The 26,222-nt window shown below is 41.2% G+C and overlaps 1 protein-coding gene across 2 annotated transcripts in view; it reads left to right on the top strand.

The window, feature by feature from the left end:
- The window catches only part of mpped2a (metallophosphoesterase domain containing 2a), a 66,364-nt gene that overhangs the window by 19,760 nt on the left and 20,382 nt on the right, over positions 1-26,222 (top strand). For both annotated transcript variants that reach the window (XM_078253891.1, XM_078253896.1), the window contains exons 3-4: positions 2,002-2,183; positions 10,182-10,407. In XM_078253891.1, coding sequence (XP_078110017.1) covers positions 2,002-2,183; positions 10,182-10,407 — 408 coding nt within the window. The remainder of the gene's footprint in view (positions 1-2,001; positions 2,184-10,181; positions 10,408-26,222) is intronic.

Below are 26,222 nucleotides of genomic sequence, written 5' to 3'. Positions count from 1 at the left end.
TATACAGTGAGACAACAGCAACTTGACTTTGCTATGCTGTGACTATGGAGCTATCGACCCCTTTAATATCTCCGGTTGTATTTGGTGTCTTGGTCAGTCCGTGAGTTTGCCTGATTTGTTGCAACATTGAATTTACATGTTTTTTGCAATGTGAAGAAGAACAGCAATTTGATTTTGTTTATTTTACCAGATTGGACTAAAAATTAACACCTAGTTATTTTTTGTCTATAAACAGATTTCTAATCAATTTTGATCACAATACAAATGGGTGACTAATTAACACAAAACATACTTAAATAAATTAAAAAATGCCTCAATACAAGGCAGAATAATGGTTTTGATGAAAATAATTTTTAATCATTTGCTACGCCCTTCAGTCTCCAGAACTTAAGAACAACAGATTGCAGGCTGTTTGTGAACCTTTTCGATGCACAATATTCTTCTCCACATGCCCCAGAAATGGGAAAACATGAAAATTGCTTCCCAAATGAGACTCCTCAAATGCAATGTTGCCCCCCCCAATAAGATTTTCTTTTGTGCCGATGTGCCTATTTTCTCCATCTCTGGCAGTGATGACTTCTTCAGTCTGAAACCTTTTGATTTCATCTTGTTTTCATGCTATGTTTGTGCACACATGCGAGGTGTGTGTGTGTGTGTGTGTGCGTGCGTGTGTGTGTGTGTGTGTCAGGTTGGAGATTGCAGCGTTGATTATGTGTCTGATGTTTTCGACAGAGTGACATCCCTTCTAATGAAATAATGGTCTAGTGGCTGAGTGCTGGAGGATTGCACGTTGTAGACTTCAATTATAGACAAGATGATTTTTTTTTTCCTTCTTTCAGTCAGAAAAAAGTACAGGTTTTTCTTCCTTTTTAACAGACGTGCTTACATCCAACAAAAAGGCTGATTAAAAGGCTTTTTTCCCAGCCAGACTTGGGTCTAAGTGTTTTTTCTTTAGATAATGGATAGAGAGGACATGGCAAGCCTTAATTCACCGTCTCTTTAGCCAATCTGTGGCCACAAAACAGCCATTGCCCTCCTTGTGTGCACAAATCAACCCATCGGTGGTTCCTTTTCGGCCCAAACTACACATTTGTTACCATTGTAATGTCTCCTCTTTTCTTTCAGATGCATTTTGGTCTGCTGCATGCATTATTCTATTGGACCATGTAATTTATTTTGCACAACAAATTATATTTTTTTCTGTTTTTCAATTGTGCCCCTTCTGCTATCTGGTGTGAAATTAGCATACATTTCCTAAAAATATGCTTCTGGATTGTGTACACCTTTTTATTTTATTTTTAATATCACAAAAAGGGAAAAAGGCACATTCTTTGAATTGCAGCTCCTTTTTACAGAGAATAATGTGCAAAATTATGAAATAAAACCAAAGGCAGATGTCTCAAAAATAAGTGGAAAATGTAATTGTTTGCAAAATCGGTTGAGTTTGGTCTTTTTGTTGTTTAGAATAACATGGAATCAAACATACTTGACTGTTGACTGTGTCATTTGATGGGTAAGAAAATGACCTTTCAGATTGAAAGCATTATGAGAAAGTTACTGCTCTGGTGATAAAGACATTTTGGTAACACTTTACTTGAAGGTATCTACATAAGAGTGACATGACACTGTCATGAACACATGACACAGTCATGACACATGAACCCTAACCCTAACTCTAACTTGTCATGACAAGAACTGAATGACAGAAGCGTTATGTCATAAACGTTTGTGACTTGTTTATAATGTTTATGACACATTCATGACGGTGTCATGTCACTCTTACGTAGATGCCTTCAAGTAAAGTGTAACCGACACTTTTTTACAGACAGTAAAATGTCTGCAAACATCAGGGACTTTAACTTTAACAGATTATAATTAATCTAAATAAATATCAGAATTGAGGATCCACATCTAATGAATAACAGAATACTTTGGTTACTATAGTATCATTATTGAGGTAAATGTTCACAGCTCTCTTTCTTTGTGTCTCCGTCTTTTCAGGGTGGACCCCATTCCTTATGACACTCCCAAGCCAGCAGGACACACCAGGTTTGTGTGTGTGTCCGACACACACTCGCGTACAGACGGCATCCAGATGCCCTACGGCGACGTGCTGCTGCACATGGGTGACTTCACCGAGCTGGGCCTGCCCTCCGAGGTTAAGAAGTTCAACGACTGGCTAGGTATTGAGCAGCTTAAGACACACATTCGTCTGCACGCCGCTGGACGTGCGCATTGGTTTTCACACTCACACAAAGCTGACAAGCACAAGCTCTCTCGTGAGCAGGGGGACGGGCAAAGGCACGAGACATGTTGCACACATAACCAGTAACTGGACCACACAATGACTCCCCCCCTCCGTGTTGATCCCACAACTGCCAGTTTAACCCTTCTGACCTAACACCCTGGCTCAGTTAACCTTTGACCTGTGTGTGTGTGTGTGTGTGTGTGTGTGTGTGTGTGTGCGTGCGCTATCCCAGCAGCAAGTGTTTCATCTCCAGCCCCTCCAGACGAGACCTGAAGCATTTTTGTCGCTCTAATGTAGTCATGTTTCACCCACATGAAAAAAAACACACACATTGTCTGACATTCCCTCTCACCAAGTGCATCAATCAATAGGTGCCACCCACCTCACTTGCCTGTAACGTTTTAAGAAATTTTAATTATTTTGTCTATATTTCAATCGTTTTAGTTTGCCTGTTAATCAGCCCTCAGCAGGTGAGATTAAACAACCTCCTGAAATTTAACGGTAACAGCACAACGTCTAAAATACTGAACGCAAAGCATATTATAGAGGCATCACGATTGTATATAAAGTACAATGGAAAGACACAAGTGGACAACTTTGCCACAAATCATGGTAGAGATGTGTGTTTAAACTTGAGGAAAATGTGTGTGCCTCCCGAAGCCTTGACTCCATAAACATACAGAGACAAGAGTAAAAAGGAGAGCCACTGAAGGAAATTACCATAAGAACTGGCGTGCATTTAGCCCCGACAAAACGTAGCCAAGCATTTATTTAACCTTAAAATGGCTGTGTGTTTTTGTGTAAGCAAGCCCCAACACCTCTGACACACACGTTTTTCAGGAAACGTCGCTCAACCCGGAAGCCATACCAATATGGTGCATACAGTTTTCACATTGAACGTGCCCCTGGAGTTCCTCGTCAGTTTTTAAATCAGTCAGACACGCAAATACACAGAGACACCCTCCTGACACAAAATTGTGCTAGCTAGTTACACCTAATGTGTCCCATTGGCTGTTAGGGGGAGAATACACATCCAAAAAAAATCCAGTGGCCAAGGGGAACTTTGACTTTGTGTTCTTTCTGGACCAGTACCCTGGGCGACACCAGACCCTTCTCAGTTGTAATTGAGAGTGGGTCTGGGTAACGTTCATTCACAGCTCATTTCCAAAGGGGCGTCGGACCTTTGGAAATGAGGCCGGCAACGGACGCCGCTCAAATGCCTCTGGGCGCAATTGGATAGTCCTTCAACCAATCAGACCAACGATCCGGGTGACGTAGCAGTGACGGCGGCATCAACGGGTTGCTGCGCTTCGGTGGCCGTTATGTTGAATGTAATTGTTTACATTCAAAGCTGCTTGCCGTCGCTGTGCTATCGCCATCGTGTTGTGATTGGTGCCTCGTTTTGGAAAAATTGGAAATGGGCTTGAATGGACTCTTGGTCAGACTGACTCGCAGAGCAAATCTCAAATTTGCCGGAAGTTCGTCAGGGTTTTCCCAGGCTATCTGGACACACCTCCTCGCTTTTCGCTAGTAGTCTGGCCTGTGCACAAAAAAGTGGAAAGTACATTTCTAGTGACAATGTTTCTCATTTAACCATGAAGTTCACTTTCTTAAACTAGACGGTGAATAATTACAATAATAGAGTGAATAGAACCCCTTAGCTTAAAGTGGCACTGCTCTCAAAATCTGTTTAGAGTATCAGACACTCACCCCCTGTAGAGTTGAAAGGTAGCTGTCAAAGTTTGGCCTCTCCAAAGACGACAGCGGCTGCAGTCAGTCTGGATTCACAGCAGTTACAGCAGATTCCAACATTGACCCAGTTTTCACAGCAAAAAAGAAATTCAGGCGTCTGTAGAGACTTCTCAAACCACTCCTGCAGCATAATCCACTTCTCTACTGTCGGTCAGTATGCTCTGCATGTTCATATTTTCAACAGTATTTACCTAAAACATAGCTTCCATCGCAATCCTAACTCGCCGCCTCCTGATCTTCCACTTCTTTGCCATATGTAAACTCGAGGCTGTGTTCACACTAACGCAGATACATTTAAAAACACCATTTATATGACAGGTTCCATTCACACATAGTGTTTTAGGGATTGTTGTACAGTCCACATTGTGAAATGGCTGAATCTCTTCCTCCTCCTCCTCCTCATGCGGTTGGTCGTTACAACTGCAACCTTTTTGTTTTGTATCCACTCTGGAGTGCGTTTTCAAAAGGTCAGTGATGCAAAATTCCTGCTCGATGTGAATGGAAGGCACATAACAGACAGAAAAAAGATGTTTAAAAACGTGATCACCATTGACACCATATTTGGAGATTAGGAGATTTGGATACTAGCTACCAGGGAGTGTATTGGTACCCAGAAGTCAACATCCTCTTTAAAACGTTTTAAAGGAACACGCGACTTATTGGGACTTTAGCGTATTCACTGTAACCCCCAGAGTTAGATAAGTCCATACATACCCTTCTCATCTCCGTGCGTGTTGTAACTCTATCAGACGGCTCCACCGGTAGCTTAGCCTAGCACGGATCCTGAAGGTAATCTGTTCCATCTAGCCTACTGCTCCCAATAAGTGACAAAATAACGCCAACATGTTCCTATTTACATGTTTTGATTTGTATAGTCACAGCGTGTACAAATAACAAGGTACATGAGACACAGCCATCTTCTAACCGTATACAAACTGGGAACTATATTCTCAGAAAGGCAAAGTATTTCTACTCTCTGTCCGGTGCTTCTCAGGTGCTGCAAGCATATCACTCCGCCCAAGTAGCAGAAGTAGCAGTGCTTCGCCTTTCTGAGAATATAGTTCCCAGTTTGTATACGGTTAGAAGATGGCTGTGTCTCATGTGACCTTGTTATTTGTACACACTGTGACTATACAAATCAAAACATGTAAATAGGAACATGTTGGTGTTATTTTGTCACTTATTGGGAGCAGTAGGCTAGTTTGAACCGATTACCTTCAGGATCCATGCTAGGCTAAGCTACCGGTGGAACCGTCGGAAAGAGTTACAACACGCACGGAGATGAGAAGGGTATGTATGGACTTATCTAACTCTGGGGGATATGGTGAATAAGACAAAGTCCCAAAAAGTCGGCGTGTTCCTTTAGACATACTGTCAACCTTTTTAAAATTTTCGGTTTTATGAATTGTGAATGTGATTTGTAGTTGGACAGCCACAGTAGTGCACCCACTTTACCAGGCTGACTCCTACTGCCAGGTGTTGTGCCCTAATATGCCCTCCTGAAACACACACAGACACACACACACACACACAGACACACACACATATATATATATATATATATATATATATATATATATATATATATATATATATATATATATATATATATATATATATATATATATATACAAAGGTTGAACACACAAACACATACAAACTCCTCCATTCATCAACACAAACTGTGTGTGTGTGTGTGTGTGCGCTTTGTTAAGCCTCAGTAAAAACCACGATATTGGCCATAATTGGGGATCGATGCAGGGCAAAGTGGAAAATGGCTCAGTGTATTTGGGAGCACCATGGCTTGTACGTGTGGAGATCACACCTGGTCATCAACCTCTCGGAACTCTCTCGAGGGTAGAAAAAAATTACCACTAAAGTACAGGAAAAGACTATTACGTTTGGAATTCCAGTCAGAATTGATACAACTAAAACAGAATACTCAACAACATCCAAAGAGATTCTAAACTCTGGGCTGGATGAGGCTGTAGATTTAAAGCGTCTGTAAACTGAGCAGTGTCCTCCCTTCGTCTGCTCCTCTCAGAAGGCTCTGGAGGAGTCAGCGGTTTGTTCGGCCATCGACTGCTGTTCGGCCTGTTGAAGTAGATCATTGGAGATCGACGTAGAGGATGGCTTTCCCTGAATCAGCTCTGATCTGCTGCTTTAAGCTGCTCCCAGAGGCCTCTGTAGCGTGCGTTGTGTTCAACAATGAGAACTAACAAATGAAGGTTTTGTTCACTTCCTGCGCGCGTGTGTGGTTTAAGACCGCAGCTTCGGCACCAATTGGAAAACATGTTGATTTGGTTCTATCATATTTCCTCAAGGATTCCCTTTAATTTTCTTAGATATTCACCTTTTAATTGAAGGGATGTCAGAGGGATGGTTGGAGTGTGTTTTAAGTATTGCACTGTGTAATCACTTTCTTGTTTAAATGTTTTTTAGATTTTTTTTTTTTTTATAAATCTGCCTTTTTGAGAGGTAAAACATTTGTCTGCACATGTAGTTCTTCAGAGTTTTTTTGTGCTGATTTTAATTTTCATACCCGTTTGTGGGCAAAGTATAAAATATAAATCTAGGTGTATCACTCCACCAGCCCTCTGTAAGATGGATCACAGTGGCAATAAAAAGCAGTAGAAATTCCCAGTAGAGTAATGGAGATACTGTAGAGTTGTTTGATGGTAATTATGTTTCCCCACCATTTTTTGTGTGTGTGTGTGTGTGTGTGTGTGTGTGTGTGTGTGTGTGTGTTGGGGGGGGACTGAGAGACAGTGCTCTCATACTGCATAAGGTTAGACTGGAATTTATGATCCTGAGACGCGTCAAGAGCTAATTTAGAGGAGGGGGAATGAAACCTGTAGACCGGGAAACCATGATTCTTTCATTTTCAGCATTAAAGAACACACTCTCTCTCTCTCTCTCTCTCTCTCTCTCTCTCTCTCTCTCTCTCTCTCTCTGACACACCGATGCGGTGAAATTTTTATCTGCATCTGGATTGAGCCAGCGTATCCTGATTGAATTTATATTCTATCCAGTTTCTATTATCTTTATTTCCAATTGTGAGCTTGAACGCTGCATTGAGCAGTACGTCTTTTCCTTAACTTACTGTCATGAGGCAAAAGCATTTTTATTCAACTTTTTTTTTTTATTGGACTCTTTATTCAACATTTTATTCAATTTGCCCTCTTGGCATGCATCAAACCCTCCTGCTATCACTGGTCAGAGCATTATGGAGCAGAGGCTCAAAACGGACAAAAGCACTTCCCGTAAAGAGGGCTATCGGCTAGTGTTGATAAGCCGAATACTTTCCTGCCAGTCAAACTCCATGTTGTAGGTGGATGCATGAATCTTGCCTGTAAATATGTGCAATAATTATGCAGTGTACATACATTTGACTTTTGCACAGTTTTTGTCAATAAATGTGTTGGAGACCCTGTAAAATCTGCTAAATGTTAAAATATAACTGCCGAAAAGCAGTTTCAAAGGACGTATGCAAAGGATATGTGTAATCTAGACCTCTAAACTTTGACTTCCCAACTAAATTTAGCTCCATTTAATCAGACTCCCCAATGTCTTCACACATGCAAATCACCAAAACCAGCTGACTGAGCTGTGCTCATATCAGAAACTCCGACAATAAACGTAAACCTTTTGAAAGCCTCTGCTAGATGATTGTCATTGGCAGTAAAAAATTAGATTTCTATTACGTTTATATACAGTATTTCATCTGAAAAGTGGATTGAATGTTTATTTGATTTGTAATTATGGCTACCCAGCACTACACGGTTATCCTAAGGAGGTTAGATGGTGGTACGTTTTAAGTTGTGTTCTTTTGCCCAGAGTTGAGGTCAGAACCAATTTCCTACTCGTGTTTCGAGACTGAGTAACATCCACATTAACACAGGCTGCCTTAATCTGTTGGAAGTGATGATTTCCGAATATCGATCTCAATCCAACGTCAATGCTTTCAAAGCTATGAAACTGTATTCAGTTCATAAAACAAAATAAATAAATCAGTAAATCACCTCTTGACAGCACTACATGACATTACGTCAGCAAAACAATGTGACCGTATGTCCTTTAGCAATCACGATGAAATCATTAGCATAGCATTGAGCCATCACTCATGTCAATGCCACACTTCTAAAGTGCCGCTGCTGAATTTGAACCCACAACAGATTAATAATTAATTAGTCATTTTTCTCTAGCAAAAATTGCAATCATTACCAAGGTCCAGCTTCTAACTTGTGAGGATTTGTTGCTTTTCTTTGTATCATTTAAAAGTGAACAAAAGATATTTGGGTTGGTCTGACAAAACGAACACTTTAGGCTATAGAAAACTGAGACAGACGTTTTTCTGAGATTTTATACACCAAATAATTAATAGATTAATCAAGAGAATAATCGGGAGATTAATCGTTAGTAGCAGCCTTTATTATATATTATATTGCCTGGGTTGGGGGTTGCTGCTAGGTTAACTCTACACATAAATTAGCCTGCAGATTAGTCGATAAAGAACCTACTGTGCAGAGCAGGCTACAAAAGACAGAAAGTAGCAAAATCAACAGGACGCCTAAAACACCAGAATGAAAGAGAGGAAAAAGAGAAATAAGGAGAGAGAATGGAGGGGTGATGAAGGCCAGAGCTTTTCGTTGAGTGCTCAATCTGCTGGAATAAAGTAGTAAGTCAGTTTCTTGATGGCGAAGGGGAACCGGGACAAATCACCCTGAAAGAGGAGCGCGAAAAGGCCACAGCAGAAGTTGAAAGATGAGGGGATGAGAATTGTAATAGATGTTCTTCTCTATTTAGTTCAGGTTCATGCTTTTTCCAGCTGCCCGGTGTCTGCAGAGATGGACTGCTGGGGTCAAGCAGAGCCGTCAGCTGTGGTTGTAACCTCTCTGACTGTCTGTCTGAATTGAGGGTGTTTTCCCCCTTTGCTCATCTGACTTTTCTTTCCAGGCCTGATCTGTGCTCTGAGTTAGGTATACAGGGGGAATGTATGCTCCATGTACAAAATATTAGGACAACCAGGTGGAAAGTATAATCCCTTTGAGACTTTATGAAATACTTATCTGCCTTGAGAACAGAGCTGTACAATCTGGACAAAATGTGCAGCGTGTGAAGAATTAGTTTGGTAAATTAGTTTGGTATTGTTTGTAAATAATCATTTGCCGTCATCATCAATCATTAATGAAATCATAAGAATGTGTTGTACTTTTTGTTAATTTAATTTAACAACCTTAGAAACGATACTAATAATATCCTTTGCTGATTTGCTGACAACATGCAGTAAAATGTGTACAAATATAGATCAGAAATAACATTAGTTTTTTGACTTACAAAAGTCAAATATTTGTAAGGATACACCTACATTTTTCAGGAATGTAAAATCACTGTTGAGTTAAGAGTTGTTCTAAATCTTTATTTGTCCATTTTTTTTATTTTTTTTTATTTAAAAACAGATTGAAACTTTTTTCAGTATGAATGAACTTGATGCTTATGTTTCCTGTAATTTCATATCGCAACTGGAATAGCACTCAGAGAGCGCAGAACCCTGCCACATGCCCTATCTCACAGTGCTAACGAAAGAGAAAAATAATGTGTGTATTCGCCCCGCGATTCAGATCTGCTCCAACATTTAGTGGGTCCTTCCTTGGCCCATGCTACATCCTTCCACCAAATTTCATAAAAATCGGCCCAGTAGTAATCCTTTCCGTAATCCTGCTGACAAACAAAACCGAACTGAAAACATAACCTCCTTGGTGGGGGTAATAATAATACAAAGGCAATACAGGCCTATCGGGGAGCTGAAACTGAAGTAGAGGACACAGGATACTAAAACCTTTGGACAAGATCTGACATCCCCGTATGCAGGATGGAACCAGACTCATACCGTGTAACTGCAACGTCCTCAGTTCAGTTCTATGTTCCGCCGTCACTTCAGTCAGCTTTTGTACAAAAATGTATTCAGGCATTCTCAGCTACATGTTGGGGGAGCAATTGTTCCTGATATGCTATACATTCACATTTACGGTTTGTTTCAGGTCAGAGATATTACAAAATGTCAGAGAGGACAATATTCTAGTATGAGAAGAAAGGGCTACAGACTAGAGCTCAACATGTGGATGCATATGTGGATGCAGGGCTTCAGCTCACCACCCTCTCCCTCTCTCGTCTCTTCTAGGTGGCCTCCCGTATGAGTTTAAGGTGGTGATCGCCGGGAACCACGAGCTGACCTTTGATAAGGACTTTATGGCCGAGCTGGTCAAGCAGGATTACTACCGATTCCCCTCAGTGTCCAAACTCAAACCAGAGGACTTTGACAATGTCCAGACGCTCCTCACAAACTGTGTGTACCTGCAGGACTCGGACGTCACCATAAAGGGATTCCGGATATACGGGGCGCCATGGTAAGAGCACCAGTCTTTCCACCAATCCTTTTTGTCCTCCATCCAAAACTACTCTCATCACTTTCTGCCTTTCATAACCGCTGAGTCGCATTTCTATCTCGTCGTGTTGTGGATCCCTAAGGCGAAGGTGTGCCTTCCCCTCTGTCAGTGTCTGGCTGTTTTCCAGCTCCCCTGCCTGCAGTAACTCTGTTCTCTGCTACATGCAGGGTGCCATTCCCAGATCGCACATACCTTCTGAGCATACCATACCTGAGCTCAGGACTTTCGCCTGCTCCCCGGGCTTACGTTACACCTGTGTTTTGACATGGGGTTAAGTGATACGCGTGGTACCGGGACACTCCGTCAATAGACTATCAGGTGTGAAAAGAATGTGGGGGGGGTGGGGTTGGTCGGTCGAAGAATGGTGTAAGCAGCATGTATTCAACAAACGGAGGCAGGTGGGTGTGAAGTTTTGGTGTAGAGAAAATACTTGTAGTCATGATGGAAGAAAACTCTCCTGAGATCACTGCTGCATTCATTGATGTATACATTCTCATGCAGTCAAGATATTTAATACACTATAATGTAGAATAGGTAACCTGTGTTTGTGAATTAGTGTCATTTTAACATTGATTTCTGAGGTAAAATGTAGGTTCCGTACCTTCTTTTTTTTTTTTTTTTAAGTTGCAATGTCTTTTGTAGTTTTGTTGCAATAGAGAGACAGTGAACATTGCAAAAAGAAAGTTGAGATTTTTTTTTTTGGTATAGTTCTTTAAAAATAAAAAGAAGAAAAGAAAAAATACTCTGGGCTGAGATTTCCTAGTAACCTTATCCTAACCAAAAAGGCTCAGGGTGCTGCAAATGTTGGTATAATATGAAAAAAGGCTGGTGGATTTAAGAGAAAAAGTAATAATTTATTGAATTAATCAAATTTGAACATATGTGTCAGTGGCTTGTTGATCTTGGGACACATTCACATTCATACGGTTTGATAAAGTAACGTTACTTATTGGACTTTAACTTTAATCATTGCACTTACGTAGCTGTCCTCAATTTAGGTCATCCTGTATGTCTCATCTCTGGTTTTTCCTGCATCCACCGTGTGTGTGTGTGTGTGTGTGTGTGTGTGTGTGTGTGTGTGTGTGTGTGTGTGTGCGCGCGCGCGCGTCATTCGTGGGGGGAACTGAGCTGCAGCCCCGCCCGCTGCAGAAAGCTGACAGGAAACAGCAGCAGCTTTCAGCGACTTCAGAGTGAAAAATCGTTACAGCGGACTTTGATGTTAAAATGTATACAGGTTGGCACGACGGTGTGAATGTTTTGCACGGTCTTTCGCTGTACGTGGTGTTGGTAATTGTGAGACATTTGAGTCACACACGTCTCTTCTTCATACCAGAATCAAGGAAATGAATTCAGCGAGGTACGTGTGTTACGTCAACCCGTTCTCACTCCCGCTTGGTCAGTGGCTCTCAGCCTCACATACTGACGCAAAGTCTGGCACGTGGGACTGCTGGGATTGGTTGAAGTCGTGGGAAACTCTGCTTATTGGTCAAATTTGCGGTAAAGTTGCGGCGATTGGTCAAAATCGCGAGTCACACTGAATTCACTGTGATTTGTTGAATTTGTGTGAATTCTTGTGATTGCGAATTCCTGGAGGGACTGATAAATATATGAAACATTTTCTAAAATGTACCACATGAACGCACATAAAGCAACAGCTTAACATGAAACCAGGAGTACAGCCAGCCATCTATGGTTAAAACATCACTATTGCAGTTGTATTCCAGTAAGTAGAACAGTTACTTCTATCCATAAATGAAATTTACTATTTCTTTGTTTTTGGTTTTTAAAACTGTCAAAAATATTGTCTCAAGACTATAATGTATTGTCTTAAAATTGCTCACTTATTCTGACCAAGACCAATAATTAATTAAAAATGTTATATGAGCCACTCCTTACATCAGTGAAGCCAAAATTAGAATATTTATTTCTGAATAAAATCAGTGATTCAATTTGAAATGGATTATTTTGCCATCGATTGCCTAACTAATCTTTTAACTGACTCATCATTTCAGCATTATTTCTCTGCAGTCAAAGTGATCTTGGACTGATGCTGATAGTTTGCCAATACAGTGTTGTGTATCTAATGATCCTTTATACTTGGACTACTACTTAGACTCAATGCCCTCTCTTTGCTCTATTCACCTCTGCTAGATGGTCCAATGGAAAGAAAGTCCAAACTGCTTTCATTACAGTGTTGCAGTGTCACCTGGGCTCGCGTGTGTTTGTTGAGTCTCTCTCTCTCTCTCTCTCTCTCTCTCTCTCTCTCTCTCTCTCTCTCTCTCTCTCTCTCTCTGTCTGTGTGCAGTGGTTCTCACAAGTCTGCTCCAGACTTAAAATAACTATTTGGGTCACACCTTCATCCTTTTAGTGGCTATAATTAGCAGGTTTGCAGCCTGGCTTCAGAAGTGGCAGAGGGACAGTGGCGGGGGCAGATCCCACCATTCCTCAGACATCACAGCAGCAGGAAGAAGAGATTACCCTCTCCTTTTTCCACTGCATCCTTCCTCTTTTCCATCCTTTGGAAGAGGAAGGATGCTGCCCCCCTCTCCCTGGTGGGTGTTTAGTGTGAGAGCTGGTAAGTGTCTGTTGTGACAGCTGGGGGTCTCGTGAGAGGCGGAATGGACAGCTTGGCCAACCTCTCACCCCCACCCCTCCACAGCTTCCTCACCTCCTTCACACCCATATGCCATCGTGGCCCGAGGTCTGGCCTGCTTGTCCAGTGTGAGGTCTCACTTAGCCCCGCGGTGACCCCTCACTTCATCAACAGCTCACCAGCCCGCCGCCTGGGTGGCCGAGCTCCTCCGAGCCCTCAGCGGTCTGCTGCTGCAGGCCAGGGCGCGACAGCATCACTCAGGAAATGTAGCGTGTAACTACCACCTGAAAAACGCCGCAGTGGCCTGCTCTCCTGCTGCTGCTGCTGCTGCTTATTAAAAAACACGATTCTGCAGCACTTTTTGTCAAATTTAGCGTATTTCTCCGTCCGCTAGCTGTCCGTTCTGCGTGCACTTAAAAAAAATACAGTGTTCATGGGAAACAAACAACACTATTCTGTAGGTTCTCGTGCACAGGACAGAGGAAAGGCCATAGATGCATAAAGAGAAATGCAGTGGGAACAAGAGGGACAGTACATCTGCCACATGCTAACATTGAAGGAGCACTGACAGGAGAGGTGTATTTGTTTGGGTGTTGAGTTCAAATATTAACAATCTTTCTCCAGAATCCCAGATTCCACCTTTTAAATATGTTAGGTTTTCAGCTCGCTGACCAGTTCATCTAACCATGTTCATCTTTTAGTGGTCAGAAAGGTTTTCAGTTTCATGACAAAAAGCTGTTGCCTTTTTCATAGAAAATTTTGTATTTTTTGGTTGTGACTAAAAAAAGAGAATTCCAACCAATAGTCATTTGTTTGTTTTTTTAACCTTAAATGCCACAATTTTAAAACATTTTGCATCTACTCTGCATGTGAAAAAGCAGATTGTTCCTACTTTGAATGAAAACGTATTTCAGTGTACAATATGTCCAACCACCACAACACAAAATACAATAGTTAGATTATCACCAGCACAATGAAAAAAAAACTACTTCAATTATTATTTTATTCTCTTTACAGCTCCTCATTTCAACTTAAATAAGTAATGTTTTTAACTGCTGGATCAATTAGTCAGATTTCTACCACAAGAGCAAGCAGGACTGTAAAGTTTTCTCTTTGGCATCGTGAAGAAGCAGCAGTTTACACACAGTGACCCTGCAGGTTTTCATCTGTACAAGATGGAAGGAAACATTCTGCTCTGAGTGACTGATTAGCAACATTACACCCTTCCTTTCATCACTGCTCCCACCATTTTTTATCCATCCATCATTTAAATGTCTGTTTTTAAAGGTCTTATGGATAAAAATGACATTCTGCTGCAGCGCTTTTCAAACATAATCTATTTCATAATTATCTGCAGCAGGTTGTCAGTTCAGCATGTGGCTATTTACAGCGGAAAGATTTGGATATGCCACTGTGCAACAGTATATTAAGTACAATATGTTTTTCCTAAAAGTGTTTTGGACACATCCATGTCTGCTGTCCTCGCATTAGGCCTTAAGTAACGCATGCAAACGAATTAGCTTTCTCATCATAACAGTAAAAATCTGCACTTTCCAACGCCAATAGTTTCAACTTTTTATCTTCTAAAACTGAGCTAGTGAAGTCGGTTCTGAACTCCACTCTTCAGGGATCGAGGTGGATTTGAACAAGGCCAAGCTTTTTGCTTACATAAATATGTGTCCAACATGTTGCTTCGGTTAATTAATCTCACTGGAGTATCTGCAAAACCAGTTACAGTATCTATAGAAATCTTCAGTGTTGAGGGAAAAAATCCCTGATGATGTGAATCTGAGCGATCCTCTGGCTGTGGGTTTTATTGCCAGAAGAAAAAAATAAATAAAAACGAAGGCTTAAGGATGGTGATAAGAATTTGGATTCCTTAAATTACTTGGTTTTTATTATGTCAAAGGGACAGTTCCAATTTTTAGAAGTGAGGTTGTATGAGCTACTTATCCACGCAAACAAATCAAGGCAGCTGTAGACCAGCAACTCCCGTGTTCTGTGAGGTAAAATGACACTTTTTGTCTATGGAGTCTGGTTACTCGTTTCATTTCCTCGCAAAACAACACTGTCCTGTTATTTGCAACATATTGCTTTTATTGCAAAATGTGAGCTGAGTTATAAAAAGCTGCAAGGAAATGCAATTTAATTTCTCTCATTCTGTAACTACGTTAAATGCGTATGAACACTATAGTCTGCTGTCACTCAGATATTTGAAATACTCTGACTTCCACTACTGAAACATGAACCTATAGGTCTTGACTAAATAAAGTACTTGGAAAATATCCTTGAGTTTTTATTATCAGATTAAGTAGGTAATATGAATTATTAGGAAACGAAACAGGGAGGATTACATCTTTCTTGGGCTTCTTGCAACTACAGATTATTTTCATAATGCTGACTTTCTCATTTCTGCTCTTTCTTTATTGAACAAATCACTTTAGAACACATTTTTAATACCTTTTATAATGCTTCTGACACCGTGTTCTATACAGCTGGAGTAAAACTCTCTTCTGACCCTTTCACTCCTGCTTGGAGTGAAAGCAGTGTACCATGAAAGACACACAACACACACTGTTTAATGACAGATGCTTAACAGACCAATACCTAAACCTCCCCTTCGCACACACTCCTACACACACACACACACACAGAGTGGAAAGATGAACAGGCTTCTGCACCGTGTCAATCAAGCGTCTTTTAAGAGGAGCTAAAGGTCTCTCAGAGCCTGAGACATTTTTGGATTTTATTCACATCGTTAACTCTTTCTGCTCCAGGCAACACGATTTTGGCGCAAAGTAAAACTCCTTTTCTCTGAATTTTAAACCTATGTAATGTATTTTTTTTGTCTTCTTTTTAATTTTCTGTCTTTAATCTACTGCTTCAATGCAGAATATGAATTCCTGTTTTTTGCCCTTTAGTAAATGGTAAAAAGTTGAGTGCCGTTTCAGTCGATCAGTAGTCTGACAGCTTTAGTTTAAACACTTTAAACACTTCACCTCTGTGCTGAATTGTTAGATGATTACACCCCTAAGAGTAATCAATCTGTAAACTTTGAGTCCTTTATCAGCTAGAAATATCAAATATTTTCCGTGTGTGTGACCAGGTCTTTACACATAATACACACTAATGCAGAATAATCGATTATTCGTCGCAAATATTCCATATCATTTGCCTTATCCAGTTTCTCCAATGTGACTATTTACTGCTTTTATTTGTTTCATAAAACAAATATTATAAACGGAATCCTTTTTGATTTTCGGACACTTGGTCAGACTAAATATGCAGCTCTGAATAATTCATAATTTTGAGCTCTGGGAGTCGGTGATGAACAGTAGTGATTATTTCATCGACTAAATCATGAACCGGTAAAAGATATCATGACAATAATCATCCAATTAAGTCTCACACACACACACGGTCAGCTCAGACATCAGTAATAGGAGTGGCCGGATATGTGAGGAATCCTGCTGGCTTTGCCGACTCTGATAAGCTTTGCTGACTGATTCAGAATAGAGAAGTACGAGCAGGGAAGAGAGACGTCTGTAGGGATTAACCTGTTTTGTGATTCTGGACTTGACCGCAACTTAACTCCCTGGTCGAAGGTCAAACTGTTGCTGCTGCTTCCTCCCTGATCCTCCCAGCCGAAGCCCTCCTCTCCTCTTCTCCTCGTCCACTGGGGAGGCTCTTCCCTCTCGCCCATTCGTCACGCTTCCTCTCCTGTCGTTTTCCTTTTTCTTCTCCTCTTCATTTCTTCTTACCATTTATCTCCTATCCCATTGACACAATACAGTACCTTTCTCCTCGCTTCTCATTTTCAATCATTTTTCTTTCTATTTCTCCTCTTTCTTTACAGAACTTTCTTTGGTTCATGTTAGCAAATGAAATGGCAATCAATGTTTGGTTGGTTTATTCAATAGCGCGTGTGTGTGTGTGTGTGTGTGTGTGTGTGTGTGTGTGTGCACGCCTCAGATTAAATCCAACTGCCCTCATTTGACTCTCTGAAACTCACCTCGGGGGAAACCTCGAGGGCCGAATGCAGATGTGTCATTTGCAGATTTTAGTTTTATTCATGTATTCATTTCTCACTGTAAAGGTCAGCCGTGTGTGAGACGGAGAGAGAGAGAGGGGAACAGCGTGAGAGAGAGGCAGAGAGCGAGAGGGAGTGATGCACAGTGGTGGTGTTTGAATATCAGCATGTTTTCATTTTGAGGAGGGCAGAGATCTGTGAGGTTGTTTTCCTCTGGACTCCTTTTACCCTCCTCTGCCAAATTATCTATTTATCTCTCTATTTACACTTAGTGGCTAAAAGTATATGGACACCCCCTTTATTGTCGAAAAGCATTGTTACCACAGAGAAATAATCTACCAAACACAAATTTCCTTACTTTTTGTGCTAAGTTTAGTTTTATGTTATTTTGGTACCATTTCATTGCTAACATCAGGTATCCGTCCTATCGTTATTCTGTATATTGTACGAGATTAATAGTGTAAGGCAATGTTTACAGCGTAGGAGAGAAAAAACGGAGGTTTGCGTTTTTAATATATTTCTCTGAGCAGTATGAACAATGTCAATGAAACCGAAATTAGCTCTTAGTATCTCCATCGTTTACATGCAGCTGTTCTAGCTGTAGCTAGTCTGTGTTACAACTCCATGACGTGAGTTGTCTGCCAGGGAAATCACAACACATATGATTACATTTATGTTACAAGGTAGACAATCCTTTTTCATCATTGACGCAAGGAAAAGTATCCTAGACGTCGTTCTAGCGTTAAGCACAACCATGCTATAGTTAGCCAAGCAAGTAGCAACTATAAAACTTAGAATTTACACAAATAGGCAGAATTACCTGTCGAGAAGAAAGCAGGCAACGTCGTCGTCCCTTTTAAAATCCTTGCTCCTCATGAGCTCTTTCCATCTTGGAAAAGCCACTCCAATATTAACTTTGGTCTTGTTGCTTTGCCTGTCGCGTTGTCGTTTTAATTCTCTTTTTAACTTCCTTGGCGACTCAGTTACATGTCCTAGAGAATAGGCGCAATCCTCCATCTTCAACAGGCTTTTAAATCTGCCGGCAGTAGCAAGTAATCTTCTCCCCCTCCCTGGCATTCGTCACAGTCAGTGCCACTGAGTGAAAAGCGCAAAATGCAGAGGTATGTCCCACTTTGGCTAATGTATTTTAAAGATGGAGGCGCAACATGGCTGCCGTCATTCGCGTGAGTAGCTCTTTTGTCTTCTGAATGATTCTGAATGGCAGATTCTACGCGTACGAGAATACTTTGATTAGTTGGTGGAAGTAATTACACATGAATGAGCACATATTTGTGAAAGAACAAATTTTTTTTTTGCCAAGAATTAACTCAAAAAATTACACAATGGAGCTTTAACTAACTAAGCGCACGGCGTGAAGCGCATGGCGCAGGTGCGTTTAGGGCGTGTCCAAATCCACTTTTGCTAGTTTGACGGTGGAAAAAAGGTCCGTGCACCAGGCGCATGGTTCAAAAGGGTTGTATTTAGTGTCTTCATTAATCATAGGTGTGTTTTGGGCATAACATGCAATAAACCAATCAGAGAGTCATCTCCCATTCCCTTTAAAAGCCAGGCGCGTTTGGACCTTGGCGCATTGCTATTATGATGGCGGATTTGCACCGTAATATTTTTATTTGCAATCTTTTGCATGTTTCTGTGCTGCTGGCTCACCCTGTGTGTGTAACAAGCATAGTGCTGTGCAAAAGCCTAGGCGCATTTTACTAATGCGCTGTTAAAATAACAATGAAATGCTGCGCCATTGACTTTAGACCAGGTTTTTGTTGGTCAATGGCGCGATTACTTCCCGCTGCCTCAAGATAGCAATATGTCAAGAATTTACCTGAACACGCCTCCCTGTAAGACCAGCATGCCCATGGGCGCAAAGATGGGCACAGGTGAATTTGCTATTTAAACGATGTGGGCGCTGGACGGTCTTAAAATAGCAAAGACACTTCCGTCAGGTGCAAGATAGAGCCCAAAAGTGACTCACGTTTGTCTCTGAAGTAAAGGCTGGACTACAATAGAGCTGTTTGGAGCAGTTTGTGAACAGTGTTTTCTGTTGGAGATGGTAAGTTCTTTTGGGGTGGACTTTTTCACTTTTTAAAACTATTACATCCACAAAAAAAGATATATAACACAATAAAGGAAAGGGAAAAAGCCAAAAAGCAAAATATGAGCACTTTAAGAGTATAAACATTAAAACTTTTTCTATAGGATAATATGTTTTAATATGTTTCTCTTTAATACTTAAGACTCTATAACACATGAGGGAAAGTGAATACATACTATTTGGTATGTATGTATGTATGTATGTGTAGGTGTACTTTGTTTGGTTTTCATTTGTCTGTGTCGTTGATCTGACATTTTTTGTCAGCTGCTTTTAGCTTAATCACCCCTAACTCACCTCTTTGCCGGCGCCAGCCGATGTCAGATTGTGTTGGCAGTCTGCCCACCACACACACACACACACACACACACAGTGACACACACTGTTTTCTTTGTCTGAGTGTGAACACATGGCAGCGTTGCCTCCGATGAGGCAATGGGCCATGATAAATGTCCATCACCAAGAAGTCAAGGGCTTCATGGTCGCTCTGCCCTCGTTTCTTTCTCTCTGCAGAGAGTTTGTTGAAACTTTTTGAATCTCTGAAATGTCACATTATGGTCAAAAACATTTAGTGAATTAAAAGGTTTTTTAAAAAAAATTTAATTTTCTTTTTTTATTAAGCATTTGCCACCCACTGAGAAATGGCTTTTTCCCCATGAACACTGCGGTGATATTTCTTTCATTCACTTAAAAAAGTTTTGGATGAACTACCTGAGAGTGAGACTACCTGCATAATATCTGTCCTGTGTAAAGTTTTTATGCTCTGATTTACATTGATCTCTCAATGTAAACACATCGGTCTTAAAGAATATCGCAGTTGATGTTTTTGCCAAAAACAGAAAATGTGACTGAAACATTTGACTGAAAGAATTAGTAATTTAGTCGATTGACAAAATTAATCTTCAATTATTTTGATCACCAATTATTCGTCATTGCTAAAGCAAAAATGACAAACATTCCCTTCTCAAAAAAAGGATAAGCATTTGATACTTCTCTTTCATATATGATAGTAAACCTAAAATAATTTGGGTTTTGGGCTGATTAGATCAGTTAAATACAACATAAACAGTTATCACAATACATTAACTGGGGCTCTGGGAGATTATAGCAGAATTTCAGAATTTTCAGACAAATTGATCAATAGAAAACCATTAGTTGCAGCCCCAAATGTGACCAACACGAAACCGACAACAAACGAAACAGTCACACTAAGGGCGCTGGCACACAGAGCCGATTATCGGCCGTCGGACCGTCTGGCAAGGTCAGTGACTCGAGTCTGTTCGGTGTGTTCCGTGCCGTCGTCCATCCAAGGAGCCATCGGCCTTCATTTGGGCCGACCCGACATGTTCAGTCGGAGACAGGGCAGTCGGGGCTCACCCGAAAATGGCGAATGGATGAGCCTCTCAAAATCTGATGAAAATCTTTTAAACTGACCTTTGTTGATCTGAAATGAAGACAGATTCAGCAACTGCACGGCCTATTTCTCGCTTAAAATGTTTTCACAAACACGTTTCGGTGAACTATTTTAGTACAATATGAGATCGTATTCTGAACAAGCCGCCATGACAGTCTGGCTGTGAATTTCCGGAGAAAAAAGACCCATGTGACACATTCGTCCAATCAGCTGCCGGTTTTCATTTTCTGGGAAACAATCATAGACTGATAATAGAAACAATACAGAGAAGCGCCGCCTGCTGCTATGGAGACGTATTACGTTTCGCGCACGCGCAGAGCGTACGCTCATGTCGGCTACGCCTCGGTGTGTTCTAAGGCATTTTTTGGACCTCGGGGACCCGACTGATCAGTCCGACTGCCTTTCCTGCCGACGATCGGCCGTCTGGTTGGTATGTAAGCACCTTTACAATTAGTTGTGTTTTAAATCAATGTTGTCTTTAAATGTACACAGTTAACAGCGTCCTCTTTCTGTTTTAGGTTTTAAAGTAATCCAGCAGATTTCACATGATTCAATAGGAGTTATGTAGATATTGTCTTATCCTTTTATGGAGGATTACATCCTAAAGGTTTATCACCTTTAGTTCTTAAGGAAACTTTCATAATATGATCAGAAAAACAAATAAAACATGACTGTCGGACTATTAAAAAAAAAAAACATTTTTTGGTTTTTCAGTTTTCCTAAAAAACTTTTTGGGGAAGTGAAATGTTTTCAGTCCACAGCTGTGTCACATTTATTACAGCAATGTTTCAGAATTAATGAGATAATGATTTATTGATGTTAAAATGTGACACCTTTACTTAATGGAGCGTAAAATAGAAATCGTCAAGCATCTGTTACCGGGGCCAAATTGTGGCTCCTGCCTGTGTGTGTGTGTGTGTGCTCTTGTTGCTCTTGTTGTTGGCCCTGCTCTTTGCACCCATGGGTGCTGGTGCAGCTGCAGGTGGTCGTCAGGTTACAGGAGGTTCAGACTGTATGGAGCCTCCTGCAGCTGGTGTGTGTGCGTGTGCGTGTGCGTGTGCGTGTGTGTGTGTGTGTGTGTGTGTGTGTGTGTACACATGCGAAGTTTCTCAGTGTGTATCAAAGGAGTGAATGAGAGGGTTAAGTGATGGATTTGTCATCGCGCCCTCACTCTCTATAGTATGCCGGCTCACAGCATTCCCTGCTAAATGATACACCCTACACACACACACACACACACACACACACACACACACACATATACATATGCACAACACACGTTATGCAACAAAAATAAATAAGTGCAACATACGGGAAACACCAACCAACACACCCTATGTCATTACAGAGCTGTGTAGACGGTCTAAATGTTTCACGTCTCCCTGACTCCTCCTGGTGCACACCACCACCCCCACCCCAAGGTGAGCCCCCAATATGTCAGAGGGAGAGTGATGGGTCTTCGCTGTCATTTAATAAAGCTCTCCTCCGTGGCCTTGTGTGCATCAGTCACCAGCCGGGCAGCCAGAGGTCTGCCACACGATGGCCAGCAGCTCCATCAAACACTGTCGGGTCTGGATAAGGGCTGACACAGCCAAAATCCTACTCTGGATCCAGGCCACAACACGAGATTCGCAGCAAAAAAATATATAATTTAGTCTGGTGTTAAGTGTCAAGTTTTTGTCTTTGAAACCTCAAGTTTTTTCTTTGAATGCAGTCCAAATCAAGTTTTAGTTCAATCACGGTGATGTTATCGTGATGCAGGTGAAGCTGTTGCTCAGTTGGGACACTTGCTGTATTTTCACATTTTCAAGGAACAAGATCTTGTCCTTTAGTCTAATATCCAAGTCCAAAACATCAAAAATCTTTCAGCATGTAAAAACCATGCTTTTTTCTTCTTCTTTTTCAAACTTCTTTCCACATTACATGCAAAGGCTCTTTGAGAATTGTGTTGGCATTTTGTTGACACTTGTGGTAAATCCAATAAAAGCAAGATTAGTCATTTAGTAGTTGATTTACAATTGTCTCTAGCCTTCAGGATTTTGGATTGTATTGATTGTTAATTTGGATTGTAAGGGTGCAGTATATCATTGGTTGTAGCAATTTGCCTTTTTTATTGAAGCCTTACGGGCCGGCTACATTGCAAATGTAATGTATGCAGAGCGGATGCTCCAACACTATGCTTCCACTATAATCAATGAAACTGGCTACACCGGGCATGAGAGCACTGCGTACGTAGTGCGTATGCACCTGCAGAGATCCTCTCTACAAGCGGAAGATAGTTAGATCAGCCTTCTTTCATATTTTTTACGTGAGGTGTGTGCGGTCCAACAGAAATGGATCATAAAGTGTCTATATTTCTTTGAAATTAAACTACCGATGTACAGGAAATTACTTAAAGGACAGTCCCTCCGGTCTGGATCGCCATCCCCAATTTATTTTCGGGACATGGAAAAAAGTTTCAAGTACAGCCCTGTTTATCAGAGAGGGGAAATCTTCAGACTGTACAAAACACCGCGTCTCTTGGGTGTTGCAACGCAACAGGTCCCAGTCCGTGCAACACAGACACTCCTGTTGGGTGGTCATAGCTTCACAATGTCCGCAGGTACACCACCAGTTTCCCGAAGTACGAGGCTGTATTGCGGCATTGACTACCTGTAGCTCTCTCTCTCGTGTAGCCCTTTCACGGAGCTCCCACAGCTCTTCTAACAATAAACTGTCTGTACACTTACAAAGTTCTCAATGCTTCGGTTAACATTTTGGGACCCTCATTATGCTACTGTTGAAGTGTGGTAATATTTTGAGCCTTTTTAGTGGTATAAATAGCGATTTTGTTTTTACTTTCCCTGTGCCCCGAATACTAGCGTTGTAAGCTTATCAGCGGTCCGCGCTAGCTTCTTTCAAGCTACAAACATTCGATTAGCATGAAAACATGTCCCAGAGAGAGACAGAGTGGGTACACTTCTGTTAATAACCTCTAGGTTTGTTTTGCGCCAGAATTGTTCTTTAATAATGCATAATGAGCGTATTGGCAGTTTGGTTTTAAGAGTTTCTATTTTCATTTTGTTGTTTCCTGTCACCTGCGTCCTTTGTTAATAGCTGACGATAGATTAGTGATATAGGTATTTCACAGCGCTGTGCATGCTCCAAAAACTGAAGAAACAACAATCCCAAAGCAAAAGCTCACCGTCTCACCTGTGACTCACACAATCCTACGCCCTGCGCTGCAGGTGTAGCCAGTGAAAAGATGCATTTCGCGGCACATCTGCTCCGCAACCGGTCTGAATACGTTACACGCACAATGTAGCCAAAGCGTAATATTAGAAAGTAAAGAAATGAATAGGCAGAAATCAGTGGGTGGTTTGACCTCCTGCTCTGCTTGTCTTTCATTATTATTATAACATCATGAATCATTTTTTTGTCTTTTAATCTGTTTATGTCAGTAGCACAGTCTGGTGTGAGGTTTTCCCACCTTTAGTGTGATGTAAAATTGAACACACTGTGAATAATGGAAAGAGACAGTTGTGTTTCAGCAGCTGGTCTCTTTCTGATCTGTAGTTGTGTAGCAGACAGCTGTTGGCACTGCTCTGGAAGGTAATCATTGCTGTCGGTTTGCGTGTTTGCGTGCGTGCGTGTGTGTGTTTGAGAGAGTGTAAGAACTTGACGGACTCTGTCTGAGATGGTGACGCCTTCGTCCCTTTGATGGGGACACAGAGAGACAGATATGTGGCATTCAGATACGCTGTCTCTCTTCTACTTGGATATCAAACTAATGGATATAAAATGTGCATGGAAAAAAGACTCTTTGTCTGAATGTTGTGACGTTAATGTGCAGAATTGGCCGCAATATATGTCTCCTGACTCTTTTCACTTAATATGGTTTCCATCTTTTATCTGGAAGCTGTTGATTTTCTTCGTAAGTGTGAGAAACGTCCATCTGTGGCAGCCAGACACTTAACGCCAGGCTAAAAGGAAATGCATCTCGCCTTCAGTTCATTTTGGTTCCAATGTGAACAAAGACGGCTTGACGTGTTTCTTGCTTTAAAATGTTCACATTATCAGCTTCCAAGTCTTTAGTCTTTTTCCTGATCTTTCACAGAAAACAACAGGGCTGTGTATTGTAACGCCGTTGAAGTATTTAAAGCTGCAAGTACTGAAAGTTGCCATTAAATGTCTAGTCAGATTAGTGGTCATCTTGTTTATTTTATCAGATAATTCCTGATTTGAATCAAAATCTTGCCATTATTTGACTGTATTTTATTCGGCAAAGATCTTGTGTTTACACAATATGTTAAATTTGAGAACTTTATTTTGTGTTTGTAGAAATTAAAAAATGGGTTTTGCAGAGTAAGGCATTAATATCATTTTCTCAAATTATACCCAGACCTAACAACCAAGAACCTGACATTCCAGGTTTATCATTTTCACTCATTTCTACTACTCACATTTGAGTGTATTTTCTATATTTATGCTGAGATAAAAAAAAAAAAAACCTCTACAAGGGGTCAGTGGTTTTAATTAACACAAGTGTCACGTCTGATACAAAACATGGTAATTATGTATTCAGTTTTAGTTTCTATTTGTGTGTGTCCGTATAAATGAAACCAGAGCAGCAGTTTGTTAGGAGTGAGCACGTAAACCCAATCAACTCCCGGAAACAACCTCAAAGCATGAGTGTTTCTGGGCAGCAGCAGGAAGAGGTGGATGTTGACATCTGACAGCCAGCAGTTCATCGTGTTTTCAGAAAGCCGAGTATCGCAAAATAAAGCCTTGAAACGCTGTAAATGAAGCTGCAGTGACTACACCATTGACTCGCCTCCTCTGCAACGTGCAAAGTCTGACCTGCTACAACAGCTTTGACCTGTAAACAAGATCTGGTTCACTTGTACTTGACCAAATACAACAAGGGACCCGTTTAGACTGTGGTTGAGTGTTGTTGTTTTTTTTCGAGCATGATGAATGGCTTTTTTTTTGGCTCTACCTCAACACAAGCGTCCTTGAATACTTTTTTTCCATGACTGTATCTCCAAGAAAACAACACCATGGTCCAGTTCCACTTTGCTTTAAAAGAATGGACACGCAAAGGTCAACAGTATGCCTTTGTTCTGGTCATCGGATAGGATCATTCATATGTGAGGTAGTGACAGGGAAGTTCACATCTCCACCTACAGTATTTATTTTTCCACTGACATGTTTGGCCCTCTCGTTGATGGCCTTGCGCCTTCTGAGCAAGGTCTCCGCTCTTTCATTGCGCTGAAAGGCCGCTGAAGTGCGAGTTTCCTTTAGATGTTCTTCTGAAAAGCCTTTTCTCTTCCTCCCTTTCCTCCTCTTTCTATTCCGTCTCTATTCTTTCTCTCCCATGTCATTAAGTGGATAAATGTGTGGAGGCGGGGTTTTTGTCTTGGAGAGGAAGAGGTGGAGGGAATTGGAGGAAGAAAAGGAGAAGCAGGGACTAGTGGGGGAGGAGGGCAGGTTGAGGATGGCAGGCTGGTGGTGGCGGTTGCTTGCCTTTCAGCCTGTTTCACAGTGGCTGGCTCCTTGCTTGTGTCAGTGGCTGTGTGGTGACCTTTGACCCAGGGGCTGGCTGGCTTCGGTGGCAGCGTCAGCTTTAATTAGAGAGCCACATGACTCAACGCTC

Source organism: Sander vitreus, chromosome 1, assembly GCF_031162955.1.
Source record: "Sander vitreus isolate 19-12246 chromosome 1, sanVit1, whole genome shotgun sequence".
NCBI lineage: Eukaryota > Metazoa > Chordata > Actinopteri > Perciformes > Percidae > Sander > Sander vitreus.
This window is presented reverse-complemented; position numbering and strand designations above follow the sequence as displayed.